General features: G+C 50.9%; 6 protein-coding genes across 6 annotated transcripts; 3 read left to right on the top strand and 3 right to left on the bottom strand.

The window, feature by feature from the left end:
* Positions 1-768: 768 nt before the first annotated feature.
* J7T55_000095 (uncharacterized protein) lies at positions 769-2,587 on the top strand (the record flags this gene model as incomplete). The annotated part of the gene is made up of 3 exons (XM_053134310.1): positions 769-810; positions 1,016-1,595; positions 1,668-2,587. The coding sequence occupies 3 exons, from the start codon at positions 769-771 to the stop codon at positions 2,585-2,587; spliced, it is 1,542 nt and encodes a 513-aa protein (XP_052987995.1).
* Positions 2,588-3,085: 498 nt separating this feature from the next.
* J7T55_000094 (uncharacterized protein) lies at positions 3,086-3,769 on the bottom strand (the record flags this gene model as incomplete). The annotated part of the gene is made up of 2 exons (XM_053134309.1): positions 3,086-3,609; positions 3,736-3,769. The coding sequence occupies 2 exons, from the start codon at positions 3,767-3,769 to the stop codon at positions 3,086-3,088; spliced, it is 558 nt and encodes a 185-aa protein (XP_052987994.1).
* Positions 3,770-6,057: 2,288 nt separating this feature from the next.
* On the bottom strand, positions 6,058-6,963 carry J7T55_000093 (uncharacterized protein; the record flags this gene model as incomplete). Its single annotated transcript, XM_053134308.1, has 2 exons — positions 6,058-6,333; positions 6,403-6,963. The coding sequence occupies 2 exons, from the start codon at positions 6,961-6,963 to the stop codon at positions 6,058-6,060; spliced, it is 837 nt and encodes a 278-aa protein (XP_052987993.1).
* A 5,381-nt stretch (positions 6,964-12,344) lies between these two features.
* On the top strand, positions 12,345-13,235 carry J7T55_000092 (uncharacterized protein; the record flags this gene model as incomplete). The annotated part of the gene is made up of 5 exons (XM_053134307.1): positions 12,345-12,428; positions 12,495-12,552; positions 12,652-12,830; positions 12,916-13,015; positions 13,096-13,235. 5 exons carry the CDS (start codon positions 12,345-12,347, stop codon positions 13,233-13,235), a joined length of 561 nt encoding a protein of 186 aa, XP_052987992.1.
* A 768-nt stretch (positions 13,236-14,003) lies between these two features.
* On the bottom strand, positions 14,004-16,096 carry J7T55_000091 (uncharacterized protein; the record flags this gene model as incomplete). The annotated part of the gene is made up of 4 exons (XM_053134305.1): positions 14,004-14,281; positions 14,416-15,812; positions 15,886-15,975; positions 16,062-16,096. The coding sequence occupies 4 exons, from the start codon at positions 16,094-16,096 to the stop codon at positions 14,004-14,006; spliced, it is 1,800 nt and encodes a 599-aa protein (XP_052987991.1).
* A 451-nt stretch (positions 16,097-16,547) lies between these two features.
* Positions 16,548-17,821, top strand: J7T55_000090 (uncharacterized protein; the record flags this gene model as incomplete). The annotated part of the gene is made up of 4 exons (XM_053134304.1): positions 16,548-16,579; positions 16,641-16,729; positions 16,788-17,680; positions 17,738-17,821. The coding sequence occupies 4 exons, from the start codon at positions 16,548-16,550 to the stop codon at positions 17,819-17,821; spliced, it is 1,098 nt and encodes a 365-aa protein (XP_052987990.1).
* Between the last annotated feature and the right edge of the window lie 172 nt (positions 17,822-17,993).

Raw genomic sequence — 17,993 nt, 5'->3', positions numbered from 1 at the left:
CCATATATCCGCAAGCCCAAAGATAGCTCACAATGACAGGCGATAGCTTCAAAGGAAAGGGGATGCTGGCGCTCAAATTTCAGAGATCAAAATCTCACATCCACAACATCACTTCGCGTAAATGGAGACTCTTTGGCGCACAGATACGCAACGTGAAGGTTTATTGTCGACGTTTCAATTCGCGACCCCGATTGTGTGTTGACAGGCAGGCGAATTAGGGTCAAATGCACCTCGCAACCCTCAGACTTCCCAGCGCAGACTGTCAGAGGCAACACAGTGTTCACCGTGGATGTGACCAGAAACTCAAATACACACTAGATTGTTTGGACTTACCACTTCACTACTAAGCCGAGTCGCAATTGATGCGGTGATGCGGTAATGCGGCTACATCCCAACAGATCATTTCAGTGATTCACTGCCGGCCTCACCGTGCGCACTGGTCCAATTCACTCGCTGACACTTTGCCGGCCAATTCAATGATCAATAATAATTCAATATTAACGTGCGCAGGAAGCATCGAGGAGATGAAGTCGCCAAATATTCACTGCTCTGCTCCCTTGCGGACCATACATTCAAAAATACATGCAGCAGCGTCCGTGTTATATTTTCTCCTTCCCGTATTTTAGAAGTGAAGCATCGCCGTCTCACTTTCTTCCTTTTCTTTGAATCAACTCTAGTGTGGTCCTTGGCCACACTAGCTGATACTCTCTACTTACTACTGAACAATCGATCTTGGTTAGTGCCGAAGACACCTCTATGGCTCTCAACATGGAGTCGAAAAAATTGGAAATAATGACAGCGGCTATCAAAGTTGGGCAGTATTGACTTGTATATATTGCAGGTATCGGAGGCAACCAGTACCAAATTCACCCGGTCTACTTCTCGCACCGTCCTCACGAGCCCAACCTCACTGGTGATAAATCGCCAGCTCCACAGTTATTCGAGCATCCAGAAGTCAACTTAACAAACCACATTCAGTATTGACTCGAAGACGCACAATACTTTGTAAAACTAGGAGAATTCGAAGAAGGACACCGTGCGAAGAAGCAGTGTTTCTACCAAGTCGATCATGCAGAGCATCGTGACTATACTCGAGGACGGGAAGGACGACCATTCCATGGATCAGGACCAGGGGAAGAATATTCTGGGGCCTTGGATCAATGGTACCCTCTGCGCTTCAGATAACGATGAAATACCCTTGTTGACAATGTGGGACGCCCCCAAACACAAGGGTTGGAGCACCGAAGAGACCATCTACTGCATTGATGACTCCTGGTGGCAACAGTCTCTTCCGCACGAGGACGACTGCGACGACTACGCTGCTCTATCATGGCTTAAAGAAGAGGAGCAGACAGAGAACGCCTTTAGGTCCCTTGTCCCGTTCCAGCCACTGACCGCCACGGCAGGTCGAAAGCCAGCGTACTGCCAGCAGATGTGCGGGAGGCTGTCCGCGACGAGAGAGGGGGTACTTTTCTTTCCGTCCAGTGCATGGAAACGGCAAACTCAGCGGACGGTCTATGAGACTCCAGTGTCTGCGAACGCGTTAGGTGAAGAAGCCTTGGAACGGCTGAATAAAGCTAAACGGTATATGTCCTGTGAGTAAGCCCCGAATTCCTGCGCCCTCGAAGCTAGGACACAGCATGTGCTGACCGTGAATTTCTCCGCAGATTCAAAGACCGGGGTTCCGAGATTCCTATTCAGAGGATTCCACCCAAAGTCCGGCGGGGGGAAGGATTGCAGGCTGAACGGTATGGGAGGGGTGATACCTCACGGGTTCCTTGGCGGGAAAGAACCAACCAGCATGTGGGACATTCCTGATCTCTCTGAGATGGTCAGCAAACACCTGGGGTTTTCAAGCAGTATCATTTCGGACTTCAGCTCGTGGACCCATGTCCTCGACACAGCTCTCGATTTCGCCGAGCACGAACATGGATCTATGATCGCAGTTCTAGATACCACCTCTATGGCGGACCACGTCTGGTTTTCCAGGGACCTTTTTGAGTCAGGATTGGCCGACCAGTGGTTTGCAGATGAGTATCTGGTCTACGGGCCCGTCAGCGGTCTGAAGTATCATTGCGTGTCGCCCCAGACCCTATACGATTCGACCAAGATCTCGGACATCACCTGTGGATACATATTCGCTTTTGATGAGGACCTCTCTCAAACATTGGTCGAGCGTCGTGCGGTCGAGGCCGCCAGGGAAATCGCTGCTGTCCTACAGCCTTCCAGCACTAGCACCGAGAGCCTCGTGATATTGACCGCGAAGTTCGTCGGTCATCGCGTTGCTGAGAACTGCAACAAGAAGACCATGCACTGTGTAGACATAGAAACGTTTCTATACTACACTAGAGATTACATCCAGACTCTTGCGATGCGCACAGGGGTCGACGCTATTTCACTTGTTGACGACTCAATGGACACAAGCTATTGGCGGGGCTTGGTCTTCGAGGTCCAGCTCCTGCAGGCCCTGGAGAATGCAGTGCACTCTCTGGCGCTGGAGGTCAGGGCGACTTTTTCGAGGGTGTGCGCGAGTACATATCAAGACCGGCTGGAAGATGTGGCAAATGAGATGGAGAATTCATATTGACAAGCCTGAGGTGCGGACGAAAGGACTCATGTTGGGGGGGGGGGGACGATTGAGGGAGGGAGGCGCAGGTACAATAAATCACGTGAACCAAAGTATATCTGTTCACAGGAAGACAGAATATAGTCCAGGTCTCTCAGGGAGGATCTCTTGGAAGAGCATAGCAGAGTCTCCCAAGACAATGCAGTATATATAATAGACCGAACAGATTGCAGCGCTGAGAATTCCTTGCGACCGCTGTCATGTCCAGCTGAAGTGCCTAAGAAGCTCTAGAAGGATCTCATATATGATAGGTATATGTTTAGATAATGTCAAAGAATTGTTTCAGGCAATTCCAATCACATCTGGACATCTCCTGGTTGACTTTATAAATGAAATTCCAAAACTGCTGCGATAGCCATGCCAGCGCTTCAACTAGCAGACCGATACAACCACCGCCCACACTATCAATCTCCTACATTAAGCCCCACCGCAGCAGCTCAATATTCGATCTTCCGCCGTCTAAAGCATTGCCCTCCACTCGCCACCAGCAGCCGGCTTCTCCAGCCCCAAGAAGTCCAACATCACACCGAGGTGGTCCACGCCCCAGAAGCCCTCTTTCTCACCCCGATCATTTTCACACACGAACCACGGCAACCCAAAAGCGCCGTCCGCAAACGCGCCGTCTGTGTTTTCCGCGAGCATCCGCTTGGCGTCGCCGGCCGTGAGCTCAGATACCTTGGCGAGGTCCTCCCACCCGGCGCGCGAGAGCACATCGGCTATGACGTCCTTGTCGGTTATATCGCGCTTTTTGACCCAGTAGGCGTCGAAGACGGCATCGAGGGCCTTGATGATGGCTTGCTGGGCAGGCGGGGATGAAGGCGATGGGGCTGGCTGGTCGGTGTTGGCGAGGTGGCTGACGGCGCAGATGGTACGCATGACCTGTACGGTGTTTGCTGGGAAGCCGTCCGGGACGGTATTCACTATGGGCACATTGAAGTATTTTGCCCATCGGAGGCGCTCGTTGTTGATCCATTTGTCCTTGTCTGGTCGGTGTCACGGTGGTCAGTCAAGCGCAACTATTGAGAATGGAACCCGCTTTCCCCCGCAGCGGTGCAGCGTAGGGCGATGAAGGCAGTAGACGTCATCTGGCGATGACGAAGTGAACCCACTCTTGATTCGGAGAGGTGCTATGTTCCCAGCCATTTTGAAAATTCCCCCGAGGAAGATTGGTATGTAAGTTATTTGGCAGTTCTTGAACACTGGATCCTGCTGCAAGAGTGTAAGTGAAGAACACATCTCCCAATTGCTTCCACCGGTGTTGAACCTACCCGAAGTACATGGTATGCAATGTACGTAAATGGAGAAACAACGTCGACATATAGTGTTATCTTCATCGTCAAAACTTGGTGTTCACGGTGTTTGTTTGGTCAGGGGTGAGGTGTACGTAGGTTTGATATGAGCTGATGTGAGCGATCTGGAGGCGAAATATCCGAGTCAAGCTTAGATTGGGTTGATGTTGCACATGTTCTATTGCAGTTCAGAGCGCACGTCGCAATGTTGGGGACCTCGGATCGCAAAATGCTGAGGAATGTGTGGAGCTAGTTCAACACTGTTTCTCGGGCCAGGCAACCCGCCCCTCTCCCCTCACTTGACCCGTCATTGATTAAGAACGCTAGGAGTGAATGCTTATAGGGTAAATCAGACAACCTAGTTTACAGACCTCCTACGTACTCCGCCACCAAACATGAGTTGATGAAAAAACCAAAAGATTAACAATGATCCTGTACCGATTTGTCCTACACACCGTCCTGAACTCTGGGACCGCCCGCGCTTAAGTCTCTGATTTGGTACAATGCCTGGTCCTAGAGCATGAGCCTCGCCGTCTTCGTCAACTACCAGGCCTATCAAGAAGTGCATGGAATCTATCTAGGCTTTTTGAGCTTTGTGGGCTCAGAGGTTGGTCTGAAAGAGCTAGGATGAGTCGAAAGAAAACCTCAGTCAAACATTGCGTCCCATTGATATCTCAGATTATCTGTAATGCACGATCTCGGGTGTCCGTACCAAGATAACGCCGCACTACTGATGGAATGAGAGATGCTGTCTGCAGATATTACGACGTGAAGCAAATTTGTTGAAGGTTTGGACTTCGCACGTGGGCATTCGCAAAGCTGCGTCGGACTTGGTGGTTTGAACACTTGGGCTTGATCGAGAATAAGACACCAGATTGAGAACTTCCAACAACGTACTAGTATCACGCGTGAAAGTGGCACAGCTCTATTCATAGCCAGGAACCGCAGTATCAAGTGCCTGATTTGGCATGCGGGAGCCTGAAGTGAGGCGCGCATCTCAAGACTTCTAGTTCTGAAGAAATTGCTGATGGCTCTCAATGGAGCACTTTCGGCTAAATTTTGAGACGATCCAAAGCCAATACCCTAGTGGTGAGGGAGTCTGGGCAATCATTTTGCAAGTAACGGTTACGCAAGCCACACCTGACTTGATGGGATGCTGCTGAAGTAGATTCGTACGAACGTTGGGAATTCAAAGCCTTGTGTCACATTCAGAGCATCTTGTCACCAGGCGCAACCCTCTTGGCCCAAATTTTGGCACTAAATTGGGTGTGGTGTGCGCGATTTGTATGGCGATATACAATACTCCGCCCGTTTAGCCGTGGGGAACCAATTTTCAAGACGAAATGCATGAGCTAGAATTCCGAGCAGACCTACAGATTCAACCATCTCATCCGCCCTGACGCTCGCAAGGCTGAAGAAGGCGATTCTGCCTGGTAGGTCTGCCTCTTGGTTCTACTTGAAAGCGAATAAGAAATTGCAGGCGAATAAGAAATTCACGCAAAGAGAAACACAGTCCTGCCAATTGCACTGCAAGGTTTTGGGGTGAAAAGCTTGGACGAGATAGACCCACAGAATGGACATCGCGTCGAAACGGGCAATGTAAGAGAGGTGGATCTAGCTCGGCCGGACTTCGTCAGTGCATGCGGTGGGGAAGTATACCGATGCTTACTTGATCTAGAGTTACACTGATCACTGGAGTAGCCGCGCAGATTATTTTCAACCGAAAAATACAGCAGAAGAGCGTCAACGAATTAGAGAGTACATTATTATTTCTGGGGTATCAACGGCTCAAAAGGTACAGTTGTTACTAATAATGTCTCATGTGGCATGAACTCGATACAGCTCATTCAACGATAATGTCAGCTAAGCTACATGCTCGAAGACCTCGCAATACCAAGTCCGTACTCGGAATTCATTCCGATGCCTCTGTATGGGCCGGTAAAGACTGTACTCCATCATTGTTCGGATGGACACTTTGAAGTCTTGCGTTGTCATCTCACCACAAGCACCAAACAGCCTCAATATTCCCAGTCCAGCTCATAACAGAGATGATCCCGACCACGGATGAAGCACCAGTCGCCTTGATCAATTTTCCATGTTCGGACATGAAAGTCCTAATGTCAAAACCCGTCGCGGCTGCGTCTAGAGCATGGCGACAGCGTAGGCAAAGACAGAGACGAGGGCCAGGACATGTCCGGCGCCCAGAGCGTTGACGCTGACAGCCGCGCTCTTCTTGCTGTCGGTGGAGGAGCCTGACGAAGTGGAAGCGCCGGTAGTGGCAGCGGTTGTGATTCCGAGGCTGTTGCAGGTGTCCATGAGGGTGGTGTTGCTCATCAGAGCGTTGATCTTGTCAGCCTTGCTGGTGAGCTTAGCCTGGAACTTAGAGATCTTGTCCGCGTCACCGTTGAACTTGTCGTTCTGTATCACATCACGTTAGTCAACCGTACACACAAGGTTCCCAAATTTATTTGTTTCATGGGGACTCACAAGGGCAGTGGTGTTGGCAGCAAGCGCCTGCTCCTTGGCAACCTTGGCCATGGCCTTGCAGGATTGCTTGTCGCTGAAGCCAGCACAGAAGCTCGTCAGGGTGGTGTTGCTCTGCATGGCGGTAAGGTCTGCAGCCTTCTCTTGCACCTTGGCCTTGATCTTGTCGGCCTTTGTGGTGTTGCCCTTGGTCATCGCATCCAATGCCGTCTGGTTGTTGACGATAGCCGTGAGCTTCTCAAGACCCACCATCTTCTCACAAGCATCCTCGGTGTCCTGAACAGCGAAGATCTGGTCGCAGGCAGTCATGAGGGTAGCATTGCTCTGGAGCGTGGTCAACTTGGTTGCCGCCTCAGATGCCTTGGCCTGAATATCCGCGGCACGGGTTGCGTTGCCCTTGGTGACCTTGTCGAGCTTAGTGGAGTTGTTTGCAATGTCCATGAGCTTGGTAAGCTTGGACACCTGCTTGCACTGGGACTTGGTCGAGGTGCCATCGGTGTTGTTGGCGTCCTTGGCAATGGCGACGCTAGCCATAGCGACAACGAGGGTGGCGAAGAACTTCATGTTGACTGTTGGGGGTGGCTGTGCTGATGACAGAAGACAAACAAGTGATCGATTGATTAAACGGGATGTTTATGTGAAGAAGAATAAGCAATAGTAGCAAACAGCTGAACCAGAGCGTACGGAACCGGCCGTCTGAAGAAAGAGAAGAGGAAAATTGAAAAAGGTGAAAGGAGACTGTGACTGTGTTGTTGCGTTCAAAGTGGTTGATGCTATTCATTCAAGATCATGGAATCATCAAGTGGCTTCACTGATTATATACGAGACTTTCTCCGAGCAGAATTGCATCCCATCCCATCAAGGCTTGGCCGCGTCAGCCTGCCTGCTTCGAGCCATGCCCGACCTTCGGCTCGCTATGGCTCCTTAGAGTCCCCATGGGCAGAAACCATCTTGACGCCGAAACACAGTCTCATCTCATCTTTTCGTCTGCAGGCGACGTCTGCCCATGCGCGAGTTCTCCCACAACCCGGCCTGTGGCCTGAGCGACTGCATGTCGTTGTGGATGTGGACAATTGTGGGGCGTGTCAAAAAATAGCCCCATTTGTTACGGCGGGGAGACCATGGCGGTTGGATGTGGAAAACAAAAGCAGTCGTAGTGTATACTAAGTACGGCCGGCCTCGTCATCTGTGTCTGATCTCAGACGAGCGAGTTCAGGTGAAGTGTCGTCGGAAGCATTGGACGTTTCGTCTTGGCAAGCCAGTGGCATCGGGAGTGGAGGCTCGAGCCGTTATATCCGGGCTATCCTAGGCTGTCCAGATCAATGGTTAGACCCGCTTGCTTGGCGGGAAGATCGCGAGAATCACTGGCCAGGCACACGCAGCGACAGGGGTAGGGGTCTTTCCCGGGGTATAGGGCTGTCGCAGACCTCGAACCAGACTCCTGAGTTGCATGGATGGCTCCTCAAACCCCAGTGCCCAAAGCGATCAAGAATAACCTCAAACTTAAGCACTCCGATCTGCATTTTGATTTTCTGTCTTCGGGTATAACGCCTGTCAATATGCAACCCTATCAACATCTTGGGACGAGCTTCGTCCTCTTGTCCAATCAGTTTTCCTCCGGTAGCGCCCTTCGTGAAAAAAACACTCCTTCTTCCCTACCTCGATCGTGGGGAATTTCTCTTCCCTGCTAAGCGACGAATGCCTCCGGATCCACCCACCTGCTTCCTATTAGACGAACAGCAGGTGCTGGAGAGCAGTCAACTTAGCATGCTTTTGTGCTTCAGTTGCAGATCGCCACGTTCCATCCCCTGAATGAAGAGCGAAGCCGATGAAAACTAGCTCATCTATGCCACAGCCCATGGCGAATTTGACGCGTGCCTCATGTTTGTCACCAAAGATGCACCGGTGCAACATCCAGGCAGCAACACGGACCCATTGACACCTCGCTTGCTCGCATCGATTGTTCGTGACATCCCTTAGTAGGAGCCCCATCGCGTGGAAGCTGTCAGGGGGAAACCCACTCACAACTTTATCCCAGGGCCCTGGAGCCGATGTACCAAGGGGCGGTAGGTGGACGATGCGCGAGTTGCAGTCGCGTGCGTCGGCCAAACACACATGAATCATGGAACTTCTCCAAATTTTCTCCATCATGATTCCCAACAGTCTGATTCAACGATCATCGGGTCTCGACCCTATTTACGGCTGGGACTAAAGTTCACTGCTGCATAGCGGACAGGACAGGGTTGTGAGTAGTACTGCTATCTCTTGTACAACCAAAGAAGTGCATCCCATAAGACGATGGAATGCATCATCCACGACGCCGAGCTCTCTTCCGTAGAGACTCAAGTAGCAAGAAATCGAAGGACGGCCAAGATGTGTCAACACCCTCAGCAAAATGGCAGTACCTGAGTTCGAGGTTGATACGTCCTAACGAACCAAAATCTTTGGCCAACACAGGTGACACCGCGGTAACCAACGGCACAGATGGGCTTCCGTTTCGAGAACAGAGGTCACTTTGGGCTCTGCCTGCTGATGCCTCTTTGCCAATGCTTGAATCTACCTTCAGATACGTCAAAAATCCTTTCTCTCATCAAGGAAGTGTACTGAAGGCATAATTTCCCGATCAAGCCCTGAACTCAGTTCCTCCAGGAACTATCCCAAGAAATCGAGCGCCTATTTGTGAGGACCATGTAAGACAAGCCAGCCTGATTGAAGAGAAGCCTCGATGATCATTGTGGCAGCTTTAAAGTAGGGATGCAGGTACGTGGTAGACGAGCTATTCGTAGAGTCCATCACACATGAACATGAAAAAAATGGTCATTGAATGATTGTACGTTCTTTTATATCGAAATTGGTGGATGAAACAGAAGGAATGAAGAAAAAATAGGAGTCGGGCCGATTTTCCCTCTTCTACGGTTCAGGTAGGGTCCCCGGTGGATTGAAACGAGGTGAAGTTCCAGTAGCAAGCCGTTGGATCCACAAGTTTATTTGCGCGTAGCAGCTTAGTGGTAGCTGTTGAGACGGGCCCCTTTCAGAGAGACTAGATCTTCACAGCAGAGGTCCCATAGCGCCCTCGAGCCACGGCAATGTTCTCTCGCCTTGGTCTTGTGACTTTCATAGTGCAACAAGCTAATATCGAGCAGTCAATAGATTTTCTTTAATCCAGCTCCGTGAGTGCTCTTTCATTTTGAGTCGCTCGTATTCATCGGTCGATCCATCCTTCTCAAGCACTTGTGGCCACTAACAAACACAACCAGCACAGCAGCATAGCTATTACGTGTCAGTAACGCGAACTTAGCTCCGCTTGATCATCAGATGGCTGTCTGTGTATTGACAGGGACCACTGACGCAGCTGTGGTCCAAAAAGTCTCCGCCATAGATGCGTTCGTCAACAAGCCAACACTGCCCGCGAAGACAATAGTGAACAAGTCGATCAGTCCCAAACTAAGGTCGTTGTTACTGGCTTTGTATGAAACCAAGATAGGTCCAATAAGTAGCATTGTTGCCAGCATGGTGCCAGATATGATACATATGCCGCCAATTTGTTGCCTGATGCGTAACTCACAGAGTCATTCTGATTCAAGGGATTATCACCATTACTTTGCAACATGCATATGTATCAGCTGAATACCATTGTGGCGTTTGGAGTACGCACAGACGCGGACCTTGAAGAGCAAGCGTAAGCTGTTCTTGACGAACATAGTCAGTCTGTCTGAAGGCTCAAAGTTGTGTAGAGCGACCAGATCACCCGGGTCATTATAGGCCTCAGAGCTATGGCCTTCTAGTAGCAGCAGATTTTCATCGCCGAGTTTTCGAAAGAAGGTGGACCGAAATGCTTTGAGGGTGTTCCTGTCCGGTCGTGGTACGGACGCTGGAGTGCTTTCGAATACTAACGCCTCCCCTTCACACGTATTAGCAACACTTTGGTACATGCGCCCGGAGCAATGATCATCGCTTGGGGTAGCTTATTTGCTCACTATAGTCATTTAGAGTCCTCCTGATCTCCATGACTAACTTCAAACGGTCTGGTTATGGTCTATGCGTTGCCTTGTAGGCTTTCCAGCTCTGAAGATCCTGAAGAGCAGCCTTGTGACCTGGGTCATGGTTCTGATATCTCGTCCAGTCCTTATTATCAACGGCATCAAGCTGAGACTGTAACTCCGCGGGCTCACTTTGCGATGATGCAAATGCTTTATTCAGCCCTTCTTTAGGCAAAGGTGTAGACTTTTGAGAGATGCAATGCGGTATCATGTCATGCTCAATACCACTTGAGCTCACACGCCAATGTTCACATTCCAGCGTATCGCCATTTCTGTCCTGCAAAAGTCTGTCGCCGAGCAAAGGACGGCAAAGAGTTTAGAAGTAGGAGGGGAGACGGCGATGCGTGTCCGATTACAAGACTATCCTAGATACGTGTGTCCGTTCTGCCTGGACAGGGAGCATAAGTATCCAAGACCAAAGAACTTGCTATGGTAGGTTTGTTCCCGCTGCATCAGACACCCGACATCACTGCGCGATGTGCTATGAAGTTGTGGACATTAGACACGTTCGTGTGCACCATGTGGATGAGGACAAAGATGATATGCTGCTGATGTATGCGGACCGTCCTAGCGGAAAAGGACGGAGACGAGGAGGGCTGATATGACCTCCATGAGAAGTTGAGACCTCAAACTGAACTCTGGTCATCGAGGCTTACGAACAGTACTAAATTGGAAGAATGCTGGAGAGAATTCCTTAGAGTCCTTTCATTTGGCTGTCTAGTTTAGCTGGATGAAAGGGAGTAGCTTACCATGCAAGGTACTGACTTGCTTGTATTTCAACTACACGCTTCCTTGTACTGTTGCTGCAGCGCTTCAATTACTTGTAAGGACTGGTCGCTTAATCGTCACTTAATATAGCCCAGTACTATCGAGAAGCATTGAGGTGATCACACTCACCAGGCCTAAGCCCCAGCACTTTTTCCTGTCTCCCTGAAGCGGCCCCCTTTGATTCATGGATTTCCGAGTCTGTATTCTTCGTCGTGACGACCACCCGTGCGACGCTTGCCCTGATGCTCAACGGCGAGAGATTGGCGACATCTAGTCTGGAACCCGCGCTTTTCCCGTCGTTTGTTCCCGAAACGACGTCAAAGACCGAAAGCCGGGTGGGGTGGTAATAACGATCTTGATCGACTTTCCGCCCACTTTGAGGACAGATGCCCAATTGTCGCTATCAGCGCCTAACTCCTCGGGTAAAGGCTTGGCGTGAAAGCCGTTGTGCTGGTTTTCACGCCGGAGAGGCGCGGAGTGGATGTAAATGGAGTCTTTGTGGCACTGGCAACTCTGGTTGGGTGTAATGTTCGATTCCTGAGTGAAACATAAATTATCTTCAAAGAGCTCTTTGAATAAGACACGATTGTACAGTGCATGTAGTGTGATTATACGTAATACTGAAAATGTTACTATTGAAAAATGATTAAGAGTGAAAAGAATATATATAACATTTGCCAACTCATATGAAATCATTGAAGGATCAAATTCATCAAATACTTTGTACTTTCCGTATCGTACAAAATCACTGCAACCGCTCCTCGCAGGCTGTAAGGTGGTGAAAAATATTGTATATACAAGTCCCTCGAGGGCAGTCAGCGGTGTATCAATTCGTGCGTCCTCACATTTCCAATAGGAAATAAGACAAATGACAGATCATGTTCTGAGCCATCATTGGTGGGGCTGGACATGGTCAAGTTCCCGTTGCCAAGACTGTATTGATTAACAAGGACTGAATTCATCTACTTGCTGCTGCCGTTGGTGGAGAAATGCCGCTGGGGCTCTGGTCAACTTCCGCTCTCAAAGAGTCCAATAGCAGACCGTAACAAAATATATGATAGCGCCCTATATGCTCATTACCTGGCGGTGTCGAACGCTTCCTTTCAAGCTTCCCCTTTCCGCAAAATAGTATTCACCATGTTTGAAGCAACACTTGCCTTCCTCCTACTGCTTCCTAGCACTTTGGGCCATGCCGTGGTCCAGAAGCCAGTTCCTCGCGGAGTATGTTGTGGTCAAGTCAACAAAAGAAAATTCACTGATCGGATCTAACTCGACTCACATGACCAGTCCGGTGACGCTACGCTAGCACTCTGTGGCGAGGCTGTCACGACTAAACTCGATGATGGTATGCTTGATATTGCACTTACCCAAGCCGCACTTCCTCTTGTCCAGTAATTGCATAGGTTGTGTGGATAGAATCATACTGATTTCATCGCACATTCAGATCCAGCCGGCCCGATTGAGAACTCTGTCAAGGTAGCGGACGCAGATTACAAGTGCAACCTGTATCAGTGTCGCGGTTACCAATACGAAGACAACGTCGACAAACTCAATACGTACGCAGCCGGCGACGTGGTGACATTCCATATCGACCTTGTAGCAGCTCATCGACCGGGCTGGGCGGTAAGACTCACATATCCTCATATCGGACATTGGATCCTGCGGTGTCCCAGGATCCACCGACTTGCGAAACTGACTGGCTTAATAGAATGTCTCTGTCATCGACCTCGCAACCAATAAAGCCATCGGTGACCCCGTCAAGGTGTGGGATGTGTGGCCAGACAATGTCGCCGGAGGAGGGGACGATGGTACGTAACGTCAATATTTTTGTTCCATCACAACCTTGTCGAACTCCAGACCCAAGCCACACTTACTCACAACAAACTAGTTGACTTCAACATTACGATCCCAAGCAGCCTTGGGTCCGCATGCAACGCCGGCGGAAAATGTGCCTTACAATGGTACTGGTGGTCAAACGGCAACTCTCAGACTTACGAGAGTTGTGTCGATTTCTATGTGAAGGCATAGCTAGTAATGGCAACATGATAAACGAGCTGTCTGGACGGAATTTGCTCTTGCCATATCACCGTATATAGATCACTGTCGAGTGTAAATAGAAGAATATTGCTTTCTCTGCCGTTTATATCCCCCCCTAAGGACATCACGTGGCCATTTTCTATGATAAGATACACGCTTGAAAATGAAAGATTAGCTCAGGTCACTTATCCAGCCGGATGGCTGAAGCGATGAAGGATGGCTTTGTGTTCGGTGGTCATAGCGACGAGCTCGATTGCGCCAGACCTGCATCAACGAAGACAAGGTGATAACTTTTTGAAACTGTATTGAGTTTGACGTCCTCGCTTCGCGGCGACCCAAGAGACCACAGCTATGAGAAGCAAGGTAGTAGCAGTCAGGATATGACAGGCGCGCCCATGCCAGAGTCGTTCCAAGGCCTGATCCTGAGAAAATGCGCCAACTGCCAACCATTGGGAACATCACAAGACCCTCCGAGGTACATTATCTCAAAGAATCTCTTAACATAACGAGTTCCAGTTTCAGAGCAACTCAAAAATTTCTAAACCAAATCACCCCAGTCCCTATTCCTGAACCGCCGGATGCCACGCCCAAAACGCCATAGAGGATATCTTATCTCTCACAACACGCCATAAGTATTGGAAAGGTGAGAAGCAGGCCGCAGGAAGATATGCATAGTATCATACAATGACCCAGTACAGCCCGGTGGAGGAAAAAAGAAAGACCGACATCTCGGCCATCAGTTATTGGGGGGCCACCACTCTATGCGTCGGCCTTCTTCTTCTTCTTTTTGGGCTTCTCCTCTCCGTCCGCGTCGGCCTTGCGCTTCTTCTTAGGTGACTCGTCAGAGTCGGCCTTATCCTCGGCCTTCTTGAGCTTCTTGAGCTCCTTCTTGGACAGCACCTTTGGTGTGCCGTCCGCAGCGAGCTCGACGTCGCCGCGCTCATACTTGCGCTTGAACTTGGACACTGAAATGCCAGCGGCCTCGGCATATTTCTCGAAGTCAGCTTCGGACAGTGCCTTAGACTTGGCTGGGGTGGCTGCGAGAAAAGTCAGCAATTGATTCCAAGTGGGTTGAATGACTTGAGCGTCCTTTGCTTTTCTCAAAGCTCAGGAATGACAGCAATATTGTCGTAGTGACTGTAGAGAAAGATAGGAGAGGCGGGCAACATACCATCAGCTCCGTTCTGAGCAGGAGCATCCGCCATCTCGTCGTCTGAAACCTCTTGGACAAGAGGCTTGTCTTTCTTCGACTTCTTATCCTTCTTATCCTTTTTGTCTTTCTTCTCCTTCTTACCAGACTCCTCTTCAGTAATCTCAACTGATGCAAACTCGGCCTCGAGACCATCAGCATCGGCGTTGTACTTCTTAGCCTCCTTGACATCCCACTTGGCCGGTTGGGCGGCAGCCTGTCCGTTAGGGCCAACTGAAACGCCCTTCGCGACCAACGGCTTTCCTTCTAACCTTCTCAGGTTGGACTCGACCTTCGCGCGAGCAGATACACCAAGCGACGCTCGCTCGTCCTCATCGACCTCGTTGCCATCCTCATCAACCCACTCGGAGAGAGCGTCCGCGCGGATACCCAGAGCAGTCTTGGCAGCGAGTTGACGAGCGATCTTGCCCTTGTTCTTGCCTGTGGCTTGACCGACCAGTGAAGAGTGGTAAATCAGACCGTACTTGGGTGTGGCATGCTTCGTCTTGAGAGCACGGAACAGCGCCTTCTCAGCACCAAGGATCTGGATGGTTGAACCGGGGTTCTTGGCCAAGCTCATCAGTGAGCCGGCGTGGGCGATAAGACGTGCGCCGACAAGAGTTCCTACGAGCTCTGTCAAGTTGGGGGCAATGGCCTTCATCCTGGACTCGAGGTAGCTTGAGAGCTGTGCTCGGACCTCGGTATACCGGACGACGTGGTCCGCCAGCATCGTGATGTTCATCAGGTCCTCCTCACTGATCTCAGTACCCATACTGACTTCCGCAGCGGCCTTGACAGCAGTCTCTATCTCTTCGGGAAGAATATCGGAAAGATCAGTGGTGGCCGTGCTGGTACGCATGCCAACAGCAAGGATGACTCGTGCGTAGGCGAGGTTGTCGTTCAGGATCTTTCCCAGCTCGGGGAAGTGCCAGCCGTACCATTCCTTGACCCTCATCGCATAAGTGTTGAGCTCCTTGTCGAGGTCGTCAAGCAGAGAAATGGCCTGGACAATCATGACATCGACCTTGTCGGGCGAGAATCGCAGCTTGTGTCGGGACAGCGAATGGGACAGACCAAGGGCGAGACTTCGGAGGTTTTCAGATTGCAGGCCGGGGATGAGGTCGGTGATATGTGCTCGGATGTTACGGTAAAGTTCTTGGGTTGAGGAGTCGGCGACGGGGGTGATGTTGAATTGAGGAAGCTTGTTGATCGCGGTACCCAGTTTGGCATCGGACACGGCGAGCGAGGCCTTCTTCTCATCCTTGATGGACTCAAGCAGCTGGGCCAGCAAGGGCGTGACCTTGCCCTCGACCAAGCCGGCCACTTCCTCAAGACCAGTGGCAGCATTGTCCCATTTTACAATCTCCTTGAGCTTCAGTCTGTGGGATTGTTAGGTCGTTCGTACGCGTGGGGCTGGCGTTTAGACAACAGGACGGAAAGAATTGCACGTACTCATTGTTGATCTGTTCGGCGGTCTGGAGACGGGCATCGAGCTCGCTGTCGTCGAGCAGCTTCTTGTCCTTGGCCTTGAACAAGGCATAGCTATTGGCATGGCAGTTAGCAACCCATAGCCCAAGGAACTTTTTGGGTGCATGCGCTCGCTCGCTGCAGCACCTGGTGCAACTTACCCTACGCTCGTCTCGGAGAGAACGAAAAGAGGCATATTGAACAAATTGTAGAATTGCCCTTGCGCTTTCCTAGATATCGTCCTCCAAGGGGGTTAGTAAGGCGCGCAAAGGCGGGTTGTGTGGTTGTTGTGGAGGAAACGGTCGAGATGCCGAGCAAGAAAAAAAAGTTGTCGGCCGAATTTTTTGCTGAAGCTCACTCAAGTGCTTCTCACTCGCCATGTGGGGTCGGTGCACTCGAGCAATCGGCGCTAAGCCTGAAAGGGCGTGCTTAAAGGTACGTACTTTTTGGGCGCTTCCTCTCCAATCAGCGACACCTTGGCGGCTCCCAGCAATAGCAGCCTCAAAAGGTGCGCATCAGCAGCTCATCCATCTCCAGAAAGGAAGGCCGTCGTCGCTGGTCCATGATCCTGAGAGGCTCCCGCAACAACAGCTCTGCTCAACCCAATCCAGCTGTCCTCATCAGCGATAATTCCAGGCAGCATCATCATGGAGGGCCTCTTCTTCAACGTCAACAATGGGTATGAGCTGTCCCAGCCGCTCTGAACGATGACGACTGCCATACTGACCGTCGGATCGCAGATACATTGAGGGCATCGTCCGAGGTTATCGGAATGGCCTGCTCACCAACTCGAACTACAGCAACATGACCCAGTGCGAGAGCATAGATGGTTGGTTGCCCTCCCCTGCATCTGGCGGCGAGTGCATCTACTCACGGCATATTCTCAGACCTCAAACTCCAGCTCGGCCCAGCATACGGCGACTTCCTTGCCTCCTTGCCTCCGAACCCATCCACCTCGAGTCTCGCCGCAAAGACGACCGACAAGCTTGTTTCCGAGTTCAAATATGTCCGGGCAAACGCAACGGGGGCACTTGCCCAGTTCATGGACTATTTGACGTACGGATATATGATCGACAACGTTGCGCTCTTGATCACAGGAACACTGCACGAGAGGGACACGAGGGAGCTTCTTGACAGGTGCCATCCCCTGGGATGGTTTGAGACGATGCCAGTGCTCTGCGTTGCCACCAACATCGAGGAGCTCTACAACAGCGTGCTGATCGAGACCCCCCTGGCGCCGTTCTTCAAGGGAAGTCTGAGCCACCAAGACTTGGACGAGTTGAACATTGAGATTGTGCGAAATACCTTGTACAAGAACTACCTCGAGGAGTTCCACAACTTTGTCAACACACATGCCGAGATGGCGGGCACGCCGACAGCTGAGGTCATGTCGGAGATCCTCGAGTTCGAGGCCGACCGGAGGGCCATCAACATTACGCTCAACTCATTCGGCACCGAGCTGACGAAGGCGGACCGCAAGAAGCTCTACCCCAACTTCGGCCGGCTGTATCCCGAGGGCACGTTGATGCTGTCGCGTGCCGAGGATTTTGAGGGCGTGAGGTTGGCTGTCGACGGTGTCCACGATTACAAGACCTTCTTTGATGCGGCTGGTCTGGGTGGCGGGCCGGCTGGTCCTGGCAACATGGGGGGAGGCTCTGGGTCTGATGGCCGGAGTCTGGAGGATATGTTCTACCAAAAGGAGATGGAGATTTCCAAGGAAGCCTTCACGAGACAATTCAGCTTTGGTATTGTATATGCATGGCTGAAGCTGAGGGAACAGGTGAGCTGCCTTCTAACTCCACGCAGTGGCTTGGATGCATCGCTAACATTGTTGCAGGAAATTCGGAACATCACATGGATTGCCGAGTGCATAGCGCAAAACCAGAAGGAGCGGATCGGCAACTACATCGCCGTGTTCTAAGAAAAGAAATCGAAGATAACGTGGATTCCCACCTCGTGTAGAGTATGAAAGATTTCGAGGTCTGTTGCGATTGATTTGATTAAGTAGGCTGGCATATCATGGAAGGCGCAACGAGGTTAAAGCAGGGTCGAGTTTGCACCGTATTCTGGTCACTCACGACTGTATTGTACAG

The sequence above is a fragment of the Diaporthe amygdali genome, assembly GCF_026229845.1.
Source record: "Diaporthe amygdali strain CAA958 chromosome Unknown NODE_43_length_333103_cov_65_012416, whole genome shotgun sequence".
In the NCBI taxonomy this organism is placed as follows: domain Eukaryota; kingdom Fungi; phylum Ascomycota; class Sordariomycetes; order Diaporthales; family Diaporthaceae; genus Diaporthe; species Diaporthe amygdali.
The sequence above is the reverse complement of the archived record's forward strand: the minus strand, read 5'-3'. Positions and strand labels throughout refer to the sequence as shown.